This window comes from Oncorhynchus tshawytscha, unplaced genomic scaffold (assembly GCF_018296145.1).
Source record: "Oncorhynchus tshawytscha isolate Ot180627B unplaced genomic scaffold, Otsh_v2.0 Un_contig_14872_pilon_pilon, whole genome shotgun sequence".
NCBI classification, from domain to species: domain Eukaryota; kingdom Metazoa; phylum Chordata; class Actinopteri; order Salmoniformes; family Salmonidae; genus Oncorhynchus; species Oncorhynchus tshawytscha.
The window spans coordinates 14974-32387 of record NW_024609581.1 but is presented as its reverse complement, the minus strand read 5'-3'; the positions used below and the strand labels follow the sequence as shown (position 1 = coordinate 32387).

The window sequence follows — 17414 nt, the reverse complement described above, 5'->3', positions numbered from 1 at the left end:
TACCATTCCATTAACTCAATTCAATACATTATTATGAGTCGTCCTCCCCTCAGCAGCCTCCTGTGGGACTCTAAGGCTATTGCTGACAGAACCCTGTCTTTATTAAACACAGAGAGCAGATCAGATTAGAATCTGTCCCAGTCTTTATTAAATACACAGAGCAGATCAGATTAGAATCTGTCCCAGTCTTTATTAAACACACAGAGCAGATCAGATTAGAATCTGTCCCAGTCTTTATTAAACACACAGAGCAGATCAGATTACAATCTGTCCCAGTCTTTATTAAATACACAGAGCAGATCAGATTATAATCTGTCCCAGTCTTTATTAAAACACACAGAGCAGATCAGATTAGAATCTGTCCCAGTCTATAATAAACACACAGAGCAGATCAGATTAGAATCTGTCCCAGTCTTTATTAAAACACACAGAGCAGATCCAATTATAATCTGTCCCAGTCTTTATTAAACACACAGAGCAGATCAGATTAGAATCTGTCCCAGTCTTTATTAAACACACAGAGCAGATCAGATTAGAATCTGTCCCAGTCTTTATTAAACACCCAGAGAAGATCAGATTAGAATCTGTCCCAGTCTTTATTAAACACACAGAGCAGATCAGATTAGAATCTGTCCCAGTCTTTATTAAACACACAGAGCAGATCAGATTAGAATCTGTCCCAGTCTTTATTAAACACAGAGCAGATCAGATTAGAATCTGTCCCAGTCTTTATTAAACACCCAGAGCAGATCAGATTAGAATCTGTCCCCATCTTTATTAAACACACAGATTAGAATCTGATCAGATTAGAATCTGTCCCAGTCTTTATTAAACACCCAGAGCAGATCAGATTAGAATCTGTCCCAGTCTTTATTAAACACACAGAGCAGATCAGATTAGAATCTGTCCCAGTCTTTATTAAACACACAGAGCAGATCAGATTAGAATCTGTCCCAGTCTTTATTAAACACACAGAGCAGATCAGATTAGAATCTGTCTCAGTCTATAATAAACAACTGTATCAAGGAATAAACATTTTATGGGATTAAGGCTATGCTACAATCTTTTCTAAAATCTACATTTAACTGCCAAAATAAAGGAAACACTGGAGTAAATGAGGGATACAAAGTACTGTATATTGAAAGCGGGTGCTTCCACACAGATGTGGTTCCTGAGTTAAGCAATTAACATCCCATCATGCTTAGGGTCATGTATAAAATGCCCCAGTGACTTTGAAAGAGGGGTCTCAAAGTAGCATAGGGGGTTTAAAGTGTGTGTGTGTGTGTGTGTGTCTCAGTCACCAGATCTTAACCCAATTGAACACTAATGGGAGATTCTGGATGCCTGAGACAGCGTATTCCACCACCATATTATGTCATTTCTTGTGGAAGAATGGTGTCACATCCCTCCAATAGAGTTCCAGACACTTCTAGAATCTATGCCAAGGTGCATTGCAGCTGTTCTGGCAGGCCAACGCCCTATAAAGACACATTATGTTGGTGTTTCCTTTATTCTGGCAGTTAACCTGTATATTCCAATTCTAATTCAAATGTGGATGACTAAACAAGTCATGGACATAGTGACCATTATCAATCAGTTTGAGGGTTGTAAATGAATGATTGGTTTGAAAAGGTAATGAGTCTTACAATGGCCTACACATCCTGTATAATACTTTGAGATTTGAGATGGGTAGCGTGGGACTGTTCATCATTTCAACAACACCAGACTGGTGTAGCAATGTGAGGTTTCCATACGTCATGTTTGATATGCCATGACACATCACAACCAACGGAGCCCTAGTATGGAGCATGACTAAGCATACCCTGTCAAATAATTACATGTTCATGCTTTTTAGCCAGTGTATCGTCAGTTTTCATTCTTTATATGGGAGGTTGGCAGTCATGTTGTTATCAGTAAGTGTTAGCAGACATAACAAATGGAGGTTACACCACCTCATGAGTGTACTGTAAGTGTAGCAATATCAACACGGTCTCAATTACTTTCTTTAACAAGCTGTCCTGGGTGCTCAAACAGATTACCTCCGAGTCTAGAGATGGATGTCGGTTTGTATATATTTCATTGTCTTAATGTAACTTTGTCTTCCCCACCAGGGGGTTGAGCCACAGACCGTGGATAGTTATCAGTGGGATACTATAATAGCCTGTTTCTGGAGTAAGGTCAAATCTATCTATAAGGTCTATGGAGTGGCTCTATGAAGGACTGACTGTCTGGAGGGTGTCCATTCGTTAAGGTGATTTAAAACAGCCAATACAACATTCATTCAGTTTGCTGATGAGGTGAGAGCGGGAGAGGACTTACTGTCAGAAAACATAAACGCCATCTTCATACAGTTTGCTGATGAGGCGAGAGCGGGAGAGGACTTACTGTCAGAAAACATAAACGCCATCTTCATACAGTTTGCTGATGAGGTGAGAGCGGGAGAGGACTTACTGTCAGAAAACATAAACGCCATCTTCATACAGTTTGCTGATGAGGTGAGAGCGGGAGAGGACTTACTGTCAGAAAACATAAACGCCATCTTCATACAGTTTGCTGATGAGGTGAGAGCGGGAGAGGACTTACTGTCAGAGAACATAAACGCCATCTTCATACAGTTTGCTGATGAGGCGAGAGCGGGAGAGGACTTACTGTCAGAAAACATAAACGCCATCTTCATTCAGATGTGTGTGACTGAGTAGCTTAGTTATTGTTCCCGAGTTGACCAATTTGCAAGATAGATGGAGGTGTAGTATACTGCAGTATGGTATAATATTGTATAGTGTAGTATAGTGTAGTGTAGTCTAGTGTATTGTACAGTACAGTACAATACAGTATAGTATAGTGCAGTATAGTACAGTACAGTGTATAGTCTAAATTAAACGTGTTGAAACAGGCAAATGGAAAAAAGTCTCACCAGCTGCAGCCATATGTTGGTTGTTAAAACCTGGTTCTTCTCATCCTGTTGCATTGAGAGATAGATGAACATGTCCGTTTGTAACATCAGAGAGAGATAGATGAACATGTCAGTTTGTAACATCAGAGAGAGATAGATGAACATGTCAGTTTGTATCATGACAGAGAGATAGATGAACATGTCAGTTTGTAACATGACAGAGAGATAGATGAACATGTCAGTTTGTAACATGAGAGAGAGATAGATGAACATGTCCGTTTGTAACATCAGAGAGAGATAGATGAACATGTCAGTTTGTATCATCAGAGAGAGATGATGAACATGTCAGTTTAGAGAGATAGATGAACATGTCAGTTTGTAACATGACAGAGAGATAGATGAACATGTCAGTTTGTAACATCAGAGAGAGATAGATGAACATGTCAGTTTGTAACATCAGAGAGAGATAGATGAACATGTCAGTTTGTAACATCAGAGAGAGATAGATGAACATGTCAGTTTGTAACATGACAGAGAGATAGATAGATGAACATGTCAGTTTGTAACATGACAGAGAGATAGATGAACATGTCAGTTTGTAACATGACAGAGAGATAGATGAACATGTCAGTTTGTAACATGACAGAGAGATAGATGAACATGTCAGTTTGTAACATGACAGAGAGATAGATGAACATGTCAGTTTGTAACATCAAAGAGAGATAGATGAACATGTCAGTTTGTAACATGACAGAGAGATAGATGAACATGTCAGTTTGTAACATCAGAGAGAGATAGATGAACATGTCAGTTTGTAGATCAAAGAATGAACATGTCAGTTTGTAACATGACAGAGAGATAGATGAACATGTCAGTTTGTAACATCAAAGAGAGATAGATGAACATGTCAGTTTGTAACATCAGAGAGAGATAGATGAACATGTCAGTTTGTAACATCAGAGAGAGAGAGATGAACATGTCAGTTTGTAACATCAGAGAGAGATAGATGAACATGTCAGTTTGTAACAGAGAGAGATAGATGAACATGTCCATTTGTAACATGAGAGAGAGATAGATGAACATGTCAGTTTGTAACATCAGAGAGAGAGATAGATGAACATGTCAGTTTGTAACATGACAGAGAGATAGATGAACATGTCAGTTTGTAACATCAAAGAGAGATAGATGAACATGTCAGTTTGTAGCATCAGAGAGAGACAGATGAACATGTCAGTTTGTAACATCAGAGAGAGAGATAGATGAACATGTCCGTTTGTAACATGAGAGAGAGATAGATGAACATGTCAGTTTGTAACATCAAAGAGAGATAGATGAACATGTCAGTTTGTAACATGATAGAGAGATAGATGAACATGTCAGTTTGTAACATCAAAGAGAGATAGATGAACATGTCAGTTTGTAACATCAAAGAGAGATAGATGAACATGTCAGTTTGTAACATCAGAGAGAGAGATGAACATGTCAGTTTGTAACATCAGAGAGAGATAGATGAACATGTCAGTTTGTAACAGAGAGAGATAGATGAACATGTCCGTTTGTAACATGAGAGAGAGATAGATGAACATGTCAGTTTGTAACATGATAGAGAGATAGATGAACATGTCAGTTTGTAACATCAAAGAGAGATAGATGAACATGTCAGTTTGTAACATGAGAGAGAGATAGATGAACATGTCAGTTTGTAACATGATAGAGAGACAGATGAACGTGTCAGTTTGTAACATCAGAGAGAGATAGATGAACATGTCAGTTTGTAACATCAGAGAGATATAGATGAACATGTCAGTTTGTAACATGATAGAGAGACAGATGAACATGTCAGTGTGTAACATCAAAGAGATAGATGAACATGTCAGTTTGTAACATGATAGAGAGATAGATGAACATGTCAGTTTGTAACATGATAGAGAGATAGATGAACATGTCAGTTTGTAACATCAAAGAGAGATAGATGAACATGTCAGTTTGTAACATCAGAGAATAAAGTAATACAACAACCCAGTGTTTCTCAATCCATTCCTGAAGGACCCCAGAGGTGAACATTTTTGTTCCAGCCCAGGGCTGACACATCTGATAATACAAACAACTAATCACCCTTGATTTGAGTTGAATCAGGTTTGTTAGTGTTGGACTAGCACAACAATGTGAGCTCTGTTAACTTGCGTACCACAGTAACTCACCACATCCATGATCTGCATCAAACTAAAGCTGAAGTTGACGGTGAGAGAGTGGGTGTCATTGAACACTGGCCTTTCTAGTGGGTTGTAGTTGGTCATAAGATCCTTGTACAGCCTCCGCTGAGGTTCCCCTTGGAGGGACACTGCCAGGGGAAAAACCACAACAGAGGGAGACATTTGAGCTTCTGTTTTAAAATGTGCTTGGTCTTCTCTGAAGATCGATAGACTTTACGTAGATGTGTACGTAGTCCCTGATGTACAGTCAAATTTTTATTTTTTTATTTCACCTTTATTTAACCAGGTAGGCTAGTTGAGAACAAGTTCTCATTTACAACTGCATAGCAGTGTGGACATGGAGTAAACAATAAACAAGTAAATAACACAGTAGAAAAAAAAGAGTCTATATACATTGTGTGCAAAAGGCATGAGGAGGTAGGCAATAAATAGGCCATAGGAGGGAATAATAACATGTCTTGTTAACCACAGTGTTGTAAAAAATGGTCATGCTTTTTTACTAATTCCTTTCACTATCTCTGTCACATACATGACCCAAAGCAAAATGAGATAATGCTGTGAACTAGAGCAACACAATTAGACAACGCTATAAACTAGAGCAGCAAAATTAGATAATGCTGTAAACTAGAGCAGAAACATTGGATAATGCTGTAACCGAGAGCAACACAATTAGATAATACTATAAACTAGAGCAGCAAAATGAGATAAAGCTGTAAACTAGATCAGCAGATGAGATAAAGCTGTAAACTAGAGCAGAAAAATGAGATAATACTGTAAACTAGATCAGCAGATGAGATAATGCTGTAAACTAGAGCAGCAGATGGACCATACACTTTTTCGCTTAATCTCCAATATAGTGAGAGAATGAGAAAGAGAGAATGAGAGAGAGAGAGAATGAGAGAGAGAACGAGAAAGCATGAAAGAGAGAGAGAGAGAGAGAGAATGAGAGAGAGAGAGAGAGAGAGAGAGAGAGAGAGAGAGAGAGAGAGAGAGAGAGAGAGAGAGAGAGAGAGAGAGAGAGAGAGAGAGAGAGAGAATGAGAGCACATTTGTAATATGGGAAATTTTAATATGGCAATGAATACACTCAAAGAAAAAGCATTGTATGCAATAAAAATGTTATTATAAAAAAGCAACATCCCAATTAGAATTTGGACCAAAATATTTGACAGCCTGATCAAATCAAATCAAATCAAATCAAATTTATTTATATAGCCCTTCGTACATCAGCTGATATCTCAAAGTGCTGTACAGAAACCCAGCCTAAAACCCCAAACAGCAAGCAATGCAGGTGTAGAAGCACGGTGGCTAGGAAAAACTCCCTAGAAAGGCCAAAACCTAGGAAGAAACCTAGAGAGGAACCAGGCTATGTGGGGTGGCCAGTCCTCTTCTGGCTGTGCCGGGTGGAGATTATAACAGAACATGGCCAAGATGTTCAAATGTTCATAAATGACCAGCATGGTCGAATAATAATAAGGCAGAACAGTTGAAACTGGAGCAGCAGCACAGTCAGGTGGAAGTTGAAACTGGAGCAGCAGCATGGCCAGGTGGACTGGGGACAGCAATCCTACCAATAGCTCTTTACGGAAGTGAGGTTTGGGGGTCACTCAATAAACTGGACTTTAAAATGTGGGACAAACATCCAATTGAAGCCCTACATGCAGAATTCTATTTGGTAAAAATATCTGAAGATCATACACATTTTGGCAACACCTAAATTAAAGTCCAAATTCAAGTCTCCAATTTAAAGCACTTCAAACCCAAGAACTGAGCCCAGATACGAGCCCTCTCAGTCAATTGGTGTTGGACCAAACCAACCAAACGGACACCAGCACTGCTTCTAAAGAAATCATTCAAATAAACAAATATGTATTTGCTTGAGGGACACTGAATAATAACATCTGCATAGTAAACAGGAACTTACTTATTATTAGTTTTATTGTTATTACTTTTATTATTATTGTTATTATTAGTGGGATTATTGTTATTACTTGTATTATTATTGTTATTATTAGTGGGATTATTGTTATTACTTTTATTATTATTGTTGTGATTATTATTCCAAATAGTAGTGGTATGGGTAGTAGGGGTGATGGTAATGATAGCAGTTTAATGATGGTGGTGGTGGTAGTAGCAGTAGTAGTAATGATGATGGTAGTTGCAGTACTGATGTAATGGTGAGGATGACTGTCACGACTTCACCGAAGTCGGTCCCTCTCCTTGTTCGGGCGGCGTTCGGCGGTCGACGTCACCGGCCTTCTAGCCATCGCCGATTCACTTTTCATTTTCCATTTGTCTTTGTTTTACACACCTGGTTTCAATTCCACAATTCCATGTTCATTATTTAATCCTCTGTTTTCCCCATGTTTTTTGTGCGTGCTTGTTTATTGTAAGTTCGGTCCGTTGTTTGTGGGCCTGGTGTTACTTCATGTACTTTGATATTTTGAGTAAAGTTCCTTGTGTTACTCATCTCTGCTGTCCTGTACCTGACTCCTCTGCACCAGCTACACCCAGATCCTTACAATGACAGTTAGTTCTAAGTTAGTTCTAGTTTAATTTTCCATGTTTAGCCTTTTCTGTGTATTATATTTCTACTATTGACTGTTGCCATTTTATTGTTGTTATTTTTAGAATTGTTTTGTATTATTATTTACTACCATTTTATATTATTATTCTTTATTCTTTACTATTTTATAACAATGTATATTGTATACAATATTGCTTTGGCAATATTGACAATGTTTTTCATGCCAATAAAGCAGCTTGAATTTGAGAGAGAGAGGGAGAAAGAGAAAGAGAGAGAGAGAGAGAGAGAGAGAGATTGAGAGAGACTATAAACCACCTGGTGGACAGCTGGTCCAGCTCATTTGGATGCTTGCTTATTGATCCAAGAGGCTCATCAAACGTTCTCCAGCTAGATTCAGCTAGAAGCATACTGACACCCTATAACTCTCAGTACCTCAGTAATCTCTGACATGTCTTAGTAAGCCCTTCTACAGTACCAGTCATTGGAATGCATGTCCATGGTTGTGTTCAGTACAGAAAAAAACGTTTTGAAACTACCTAAAATTGTCCAATGAGATCACAGATTTTTGTTTACTATTGCAAAAACATTGTCACGGTGCACTGCACTGAACAGAACCTAGGTGTTTTCTCCCAGCTATGCATGGACCATAACAACACAATGTCCTCAGTTAATTCAGAGTCCTCCCTCTTAAATTCTCTGAAAAGGTCTTCCTCTATTTTAATGCACTTCAGACACCGGATGGCTACTTACTTTTCTAATAGCCAAAACCCAATTACCCAGAAACACCTCTGGGAGAGCACTTTACTCCATTGATTTGGTTGCTCGGAGAGCTCAAGGGTTTACTGTCTATTTTGAAATTGTTTCTAAGTTTCTAAGAAAACATCTATGTCCGTCATCAGTTACCCAGGTCGCATACAGAGGCTCTCAGAACTGGAAGATCAGATAAAAGCTTGTTCTTTGTCTCCGGTCTGATTCCCCTCTGGATCGCAGGCCCTCTTCATAATCACATTTCAGTGTTACCATCAGTGGAATAACATCACTGTGTTATTGTGTAAAGATGTATCAGTCATTCATCAGGGTACATTAGTAATATTACTGACGGTAATACAAAGTAGCTTTCTGATGTTTCCCAATACGAAAGGAGGCTGGGGAGCAGAGGACGGAGACAAAGCATCTCCTGTACTTCTTGATTAAATCTAGGAGACCCACCAATGTCAGTTAGATAGTCTTGGCCAGCTCTACTTTATCTATCTCTCTCTCCCCCCTCTCTCCATCTCTACATCTCACTCTTAATCTCTCGATCTCTCTCCCTCCGAGAATTCAATTAGGTATTGCAAATAGACTAGAGACTCCAGAGCGGAGGTCTTACTAAATGGAGTGCAGACAATTACATTTTTGTATTACTCTTTCCTTTCTTCTATTTCTGCTGCTGAACCTGTTGAGAGGTGAACCTGACGAGAGGTGAACCTGATGAGAGGTGAACCTGATGAGAGGTGAACCTGACGAGAGGTGAACCTGACGAGAGGTGAACCTGACGAGAGGTGAACCTGACGAGAGGTGAACCTGACGAGAGGTGAACCTGACGAGAGGTGAACCTGACGAGAGGTGAACCTGACGAGAGGTGAACCTGATGAGAGGTGAACCTGACGAGAGGTGAACCTGACGAGAGGTGAACCTGATGAGAGGTGAACCTGACGAGAGGTGAACCTGACGAGAGGTGAACCTGATGAGAGGTGAACCTGACGAGAGGTGAACCTGACGAGAGGTGAACCTGATGAGAGGTGAACCTGACGAGAGGTGAACCTGACGAGAGGTGAACCTGACGAGAGGTGAACCTGACGAGAGGTGAACCTGACGAGAGGTGAACCTGACGAGAGGTGAACCTGACGAGAGGTGAACCTGACGAGAGGTGAAGGTGAACCTGACGAGAGGTGAACCTGACGAGAGGTGAACCTGACGAGAGGTGAACCTGACGAGAGGTGAACCTGACGAGAGGTGAACCTGACGAGAGGTGAACCTGACGAGAGGTGAACCTGACGAGAGGTGAACCTGACGAGAGGTGAACCTGACGAGAGGTGAACCTGACGAGAGGTGAACCTGACGAGAGGTGAACCTGACGAGAGGTGAACCTGACGAGAGGTGAACCTGACGAGAGGTGAACCTGACGAGAGGTGAACCTGACGAGAGGTGAACCTGACGAGAGGTGAACCTGACGAGAGGTGGACCTGACGAGAGGTGAACCTGACGAGAGGTGAACCTGACGAGAGGTGAACCTGACGAGAGGTGAACCTGACGAGAGGTGAACCTGACGAGAGGTGAACCTGACGAGAGGTGAACCTGACGAGAGGTGAACCTGACGAGAGGTGAACCTGATGAGATGTGGAGCTGCAAGTGAGCATTTCATTGCACTGTGTACTCCATGTATACAATGCATTCGGAGTGTATTCAGACCCCTTCCCTTTCTCCACATTTAGTTACGTTACAGCCGTATTCTGAAATGTATTAAATAATGTTTTTCCCTCATCAATCTGCACACAATACCCGATAATGACAAATCAGGTTTAAGACATTTTTGCAAAAGTATTAAAAATAAAGAACAGAAATACCTTATTTACATAAGTATTCTGATCCTTTGCTCTGAAACTCTAAATTAAGCTCAGGTGCATGCTGTTTCCATTGATCATCCTATAAATTAATTTTTATAACTTGATTGGAGTCCACCTGTGGTAAATTCAATTGAATGGACATGATTTGGAAAGGCACACACCTGTCTATATAAGGTCCCACAGTCGACAGTGCATGTCAGAGCAAAAACCAAGCCATGAGGTCGAAGAAATTGTCTGTAGAGCTCAGAGACAGAAATGTGTCGAGGCACAGATCTGCTGCATTGAAGGTCCCCAAGAACACAGTGGCCACCATCATTCTTAAATGGAAGAAGTTTGGAACCACCAAGACTCTTCCTAGAGCTGGCCGCCCGGCCAAACTGAGCAATCGGGGGATAAGGGCCTTGATCAGAGAGGTGACCAAGTAGCAGATGGTTTGACAGAGCTCCAGAGTTCCTCTGTGGAGATGGGAGAACCTTCCAGAAGGACAACCATCTCTGCAGCACTCCACCAATCAGGCCTTTATGGTGGAGAAGCCAGAAGGAAGCCACTCCTCAGTAAAAGGCACATTACAGCCCCCTTGGAGGTTTCCAAAAGCCACCTAAAGACTCTCATGAGAAAGAAGATTCTCTGGTCTGATGAAACCAAAATGGAATTCTTTGGCGTGAATGCCAAGCGTTACAGTGCCTTGCAAAAGTATTCGGCCCCCTTGAACTTTGCGACCTTTTGCCACATTTCAGGCTTCAAACATAAAGATATAAAACTGTATTTTTTTGTGAAGAATCAACAACAAGTGGGACACAATCATGAAGTGGAACGACATTTATTGGATATTTGAAACTTTTTTAACAAATCAAAAACTGAAAAATTGGGCGTGCAAAATGATTCAGCCCCTTTACATTCAGTGAGCAAACTCTCTCCAGAAGTTCAGTGAGGATCTCTGAATGATCCATTGTTGACCTAAATGACTAATGATGATAAATACAATCCACCTGTGTGTAATCAAGTCTCCGTATAAATGCACCTGCACTGTGATAGTCTCAGAGGTCCGTTAAAAGCGCAGAGAGCATCATGAAGAACAAGGAACACACCAGGCAGGTCCGAGATACTGTTGTGAAGAAGTTTAAAGCCGGATTTGGATACAAAAAGATTTCCCAAGCTTTAAACATCCCAAGGAGCACTGTGCAAGCGATAATATTGAAATGGAAGGAGTATCAGACCACCGCAAATCTACCAAGACCTGGCCGTCCCTCTAAACCTTCAGCTCATACAAGGAGAAGACTGATCAGAGATGCAGCCAAGAGGCCCATGATCACTCTGGATGAACTGCAGTGATCTACAGCTGAGGTGGGAGACTCTGTCCATAGGACAACAATCAGTCGTATATTGCACAAATCTGGCCTTTATGGAAGAGTGGCAAGAAGAAAGCCATTTCTTAAAGATATCCATAAAAAGTGTTGTTTAAAGTTTGCCACAAGCCACCTGGGAGACACACCAAACATGTGGAAGAAGGTGCTCTGGTCAGATGAAACCAAAATGGAACTTTTTGGCAACAATGCAAAACGCTATGTTTGGCATAAAAGCAACACAGCTCATCACCCTGAACACAACATCCCCACTGTCAAACATGGTGGTGGCAGCATCATGGTTTGGGCCTGCTTTTCTTCAGCAGGGACAGGGAAGATGGTTAAAATTGATGGGAAGATGGATGGAGCCAAATACAGGACCATTCTGGAAGAAAACCTGATGGAGTCTGCAAAATACCTGAGACTGGGATGGAGATTTGTCTTCCAACAAGACAATGATCCAAAACATAAAGCAAAATCTACAATGGAATGGTTCAAAAATAAACATATCCAGGTGTTAGAATGGCCAAGTCAAAGTCCAAACCTGAATCCAATCGAGAATCTGTGGAAAGAACTGAAAACTGCTGTTCACAAATGCTCTCCATCCAACCTCACTGAGCTCGAGCTGTTTTGCTAGGAGGAATGGGAAAGAATTTCAGTCTCTCGATGTGCAAAACTGATAGAGACATACCCCAAGCGACTTACAGCTGTAATCGCAGCAAAAGGTGGCGCTACAAAGTATTAACTTAAGGGGGCTGAATAATTTTGCACGCCTAATTTTTCCGTTTTTTATTTGTTAAAAAAGTTTGAAATATCCAATAAATGTCGTTCCACTTCATGATTGTGTCCCACTTGTTGTTGATTCTTCACAAAAAAATACAGTTTTATATCTTTATGTTTGAAGCCTGAAATGTGGCAAAAGGTCGCAAAGTTCAAGGGGGCCGAATACTTTCGCAAGGCACTGTATGTCTGGAGGAAACCTGTCACCGTCCTTACGGTGAAGCATGGTGGTGGCAGCATCATGTTGTGGGGTTGTTTTTCAGCGCCTCTGCAAAAGTATTTGAATGTTTTTGAGTGGCCCAGCTAGAGTCCGGACTTGAACCCGATCAAACATCTCTGGAGAGACCTAAAAATAGCTGTCCAGCAATGCTCCCCATCCAACCTGACAGAGCTTGAGGGGATCTGCAGAGAAGAATGGGAGAAAATCCCCAAATACAGGTGTGCCAAGCTTACCCAAGAAGACTTGTGGTAGACTTGTGGCTGTAATTGCTGCCGAAGGTGCTTGAACAACGTACTTAGTAAAGGGTCTTAATACTTATGTAAATGTGATATTTAATTATAAAAACCTGTTTTTGCCTTGTCATTATGGGGTATGGTGTGTAGATTCATGAGAAAAAAACGAACTATTTAATCAATTTTAGAATAAGGCTGTAATGTAACAAAATGTAGAAAAAGTCAAGTGGTCTGAATACTTTCCGGATGCTCTGTATATATGACTGATAAACAAACATGAACAAGGAAAGACAGAGTATATATGCTTTCAGAGTAAGCACAGGCAGGAAGGGGAGTGGGTAATACTCAGACAGCTTTGTCTTAAACAAGAGCTTCAAGCCACATGGGAGCGTGACCATCCATGACAATGCAGCACTCAATGGGAAACTTCACCTTGGAAAACAAATTAATATGATGCTGCCAATACTGATGTAATATTTGTCACAATGACCATTTCATTGACCTATGACTTAAGATTGTCATTGGTCTTAATCTCTTTATTATTATGTGTGATTATAAATTGAGGTGTATACCATATCTAAGTTGAGGTGTATACCATATCTAAGTTGAGGTATATATCATATCTAAGTTGAGGTGTATATCATATCTAAGTTGAGGTGTATATCATATCTAAGTTGAGGTGTATATCATCTATAAGTTGAAGTGTATATCATATCTAAGTTGAGGTGTATATCATATATAAGTTGAGTGTATATCATATCTAAGTTGAGGTGTATATCATATCTAAGTTGAGGTGTATATCATATCTAAGTTGAGGTATATATCATATCTAAGTTGAGGTGTATATCATATATAAGTTGAGGTGTATATCATATCTAAGTTGAGGTGTATATCATCTATAAGTTGAAGTGTATATCATATCTAAGTTGAGGTGTATATCATATCTAAGTTGAGGTGTATATCATATCTAAGTTGAGGTGTATATCATATCTAAGTTGAGGTGTATATCATCTATAAGTTGAAGTGTATATCATATCTAAGTTGAGGTGTATATCATATCTAAGTTGAGGTGTATATCATCTATAAGTTGAAGTGTATATCATATCTAAGTTGAGGTGTATATCATATCTAAGTTGAGGTGTATATCATATCTAAGTTGAAGTGTATATCATATCTAAGTTGAGGTGTATATCATATCTAAGTTGAGGTGTATATCATATCATAAGTTGAGGTGTATATCATATCTAAGTTGAGGTGTATATCATATTGAAGTGTATATCTATCTAGTTGAGGTGTATATCTATATGTATATCATATCTAAGTTGAGGTGTATATCATATCTAAGTTGAGGTATATCATATCTAAGTTGATATATCATATCTAAGTTGAGGTGTATATCATATCTAAGTTGAAGTGTATACCATATCTAAGTTGATATCATATCTAAGTTGAGGTGTATATCATATCTAAGTTGAGGTGTATATCATATCTAAGTTGAGGTGTATATCATATCTAAGTTGAGGTGTATATCATATCTAAGTTGAGGTGTATACCATATCTAAGTTGAGGTGTATATCATATCTAAGTTGAGGTGTATAAGTTGAGGTGTATATCATATCTAAGTTGAGGTGTATATCATATCTAAGTTGAGGTATATATCATATCTAAGTTGAGGTGTATATCATATCTAAGTTGAGGTGTATATCATATCTAAGTTGAGGTGTATATCATATCTAAGTTGAGGTGTATACCATATCTAAGTTGAGGTGTATACCATATCTAAGTTGAGGTGTATACCATATCTAAGTTGAGGTGTATACCATATCTAAGTTGAGGTATATACCATATCTAAGTTGAGGTGTATATCATATCTAAGTTGAGGTGTATACCATATCTAAGTTGAGATGTATACCATATCTAAGTTGAGGTATATACCATATCTAAGTTGAGGTGTATACCATATCTAAGTTGAGGTATATACCATATCTAAGTTGAGGTGTATACCATATCTAAGTTGAGGTATATACCATATCTAAGTTGAGGTATATACCATATCTAAGTTGAGATGTATACCATATCTAAGTTGAGGTATATACCATATCTAAGTTGAGATGTATAGCATATCTAAGTTGAGGTATATACCATATCTAAGTTGAGGTATATACCATATCTAAGTTGAGGTATATACCATATCTAAGTTGAGGTATATACCATATCTAAGTTGAGATGTATAGCATATCTAAGTTGAGGTATATACCATATCTAAGTTGAGGTATATACCATATCTAAGTTGAGGTATATACCATATCTAAGTTGAGGTATATACCATATCTAAGTTGAGGTATATACCATATCTAAGTTGAGGTATATACCATATCTAAGTTGAGGTATATACCATATCTAAGTTGAGGTGTATACCATATCTAAGTTGAGGTGTATACCATATCTAAGTTGAGGTATATACCATATCTAAGTTGAGGTGTATACCATATCTAAGTTGAGGTGTATACCATATCTAAGTTGAGGTGTATACCATATCTAAGTTGAGGTGTATACCATATCTAAGTTGAGGTGTATATCATATCTAAGTTGAGATGTATATCATATCAAAGTTGAGGTGTATACCATATATAAGTTGAGGTGTATATCATATATAAGTTGAGATGTATATCATATCAAAGTTGAGGTGTATACAATATATAAGTTGAGGTGTATATCATATCTGTCCAAACAAAGGTTGTTCCTCATAATTTTCTCACAATAGATTGTTGCTTCATTTATTTCTTGAATATGCATATCATGTCCACACCTTGTTATATGGAGTGCATGCTTTCATAACAGTTATAATGGGGGAAAACGAACTAGGCTTACTGGTCATAACTACATGTAAATGCATGGCACGTAAGTCATTGTTCATTCTCTTTGTGCCTGCCAAAGCCATCTGCATAGTGATGTTGCTGATGTAAATACAGCATATATTCTATATGTATATTCATATATATTTCAACATTCAACATGTATATTCTATTTACAAGCTGTCATATGATTTAATCATTTAAAACTTATGTCAGATTGATTAGCAGCCTGAATCAAGCCTGTTGAACAAGTTCTGGGATTCAACATGTGAATAGACAGTAGTAATACATGGATAGATTAGGATCAGGCAGTGGTTGCTAGGATACATGCATTGGACACAAGGAGTGATACAGTATGTTCAGCACAGTAACTGTCAAAATGTATCCACTGCATGTATGTACATGTGCACAACTGACGTTGACCAACAACTTGATTTGAAAGCAGCACTGAACACCAATAACACATCTAACGAACATGTAGGACGCACGTAACAATACAATTCAAATACATGCATTACTTCTTACCCTTCAATAGGCAGACAGTGACTGCAATGTAGAGGAGAGCGTTCCATGGACCCATCATTGCGTTCAATAGAAGTGTCTGGCATAGACCCGCTGAACTCCGGATGTATTTTAATTCATACAAATATCAAACATCAATGATCATCCTCCATAGTCTTCCTCACTGAAGTGTGAAGGCGGGAAGAGATGTGAGCAGAGGAGGAGGCAGCAGTGGGACTGGGACCTAGATAAAGCCGCAGCCGCCGCCCCTCCTACTAAATATGTTTGACAACAGAGGGGTCTGTCTGGTCTCTCGATATGATTGCGCTGCAGTGACAGACTTGCTGTTGGCTTTTCGCAAAAGTGCAATAAAGTACACCATTGTCACTATACCGGAGACATTTTTCTACCTGACTAGTTATACAATTTACGCGCGCAGCAATGTTGACGACAGCTACGGTGGCCAAACTTTACGCACAGCACTTTTGCTCGTCAAATGATGCCTACATGTTACTTCAAATGGGGAAATGTAAAAGTAAATGTCCAGGCTATTAAAACATGACATCTGAAGTGTTTCTGAATGTTTTCTGATTTCTTTCAGTAACGCAGTTGATTGGATTTTTCTCTGACACCAAATGCTGATGTGGAGGATAATCAGTGCCACTTTGAAAATGAAATGCTAAATTGGAATGTGAAAATTATATTTTATATTAGACATATTTTCATATTATACATATATGTATATTTTCATATTAGTGGGCATTATTTTTGCCACAATAAACTTAATTAAAAATTATCACTGAAAATGGTTTATTGAAAAATGGAAAATGGAAAGTGAAATGTTAAATAAAAATGTTAAATGATAAACAGAAAATGGTAAGCAGGTAATGGTACACAGAAAATGGTAAGCAGGTAATGGTACACAGAAAATGGTAAGCAGGTAATGGTACACAGAAAATGACAAATGCAATGTGCAAAGTGAAATGGAAAGTGCCTGTCTTCATTTACCAACTGCCTAATTTAGGATTTTTAAAAATGTGTTTAATGTATGCAAATTTCTTCCTGGAGGCATGAACCAGGACAGCAACACAACCCCACCAAGCACCACCATACATCATAGACATGTCAGGCTCTCTGCACATTGATTTTAGACTAGTGTAATGACAGGGTTGGAACCTGCTGTTCTGTACACCAGAACAACACCTTAGCCTGCTAACCCAAAAATATAAATGCAACATGCAACA

General features: G+C 39.1%; 1 protein-coding gene across 1 annotated transcript in view; it reads right to left on the bottom strand.

The window, feature by feature from the left end:
* Positions 1–16514, bottom strand: part of LOC112238458 (neuronal acetylcholine receptor subunit alpha-7-like) — a 49039-nt gene extending 32525 nt beyond the window's left edge. Inside the window, exons 1-3 of the mRNA XM_024407038.2 lie at positions 16195–16514; positions 5095–5234; positions 2915–2959 (exon numbers count right to left, since the gene is read on the bottom strand). Of these exons, the coding sequence (XP_024262806.2) occupies positions 2915–2959; positions 5095–5234; positions 16195–16252 (243 nt within the window). The 5' untranslated portion in view covers positions 16253–16514. The remainder of the gene's footprint in view (positions 1–2914; positions 2960–5094; positions 5235–16194) is intronic.
* Between the last annotated feature and the right edge of the window lie 900 nt (positions 16515–17414).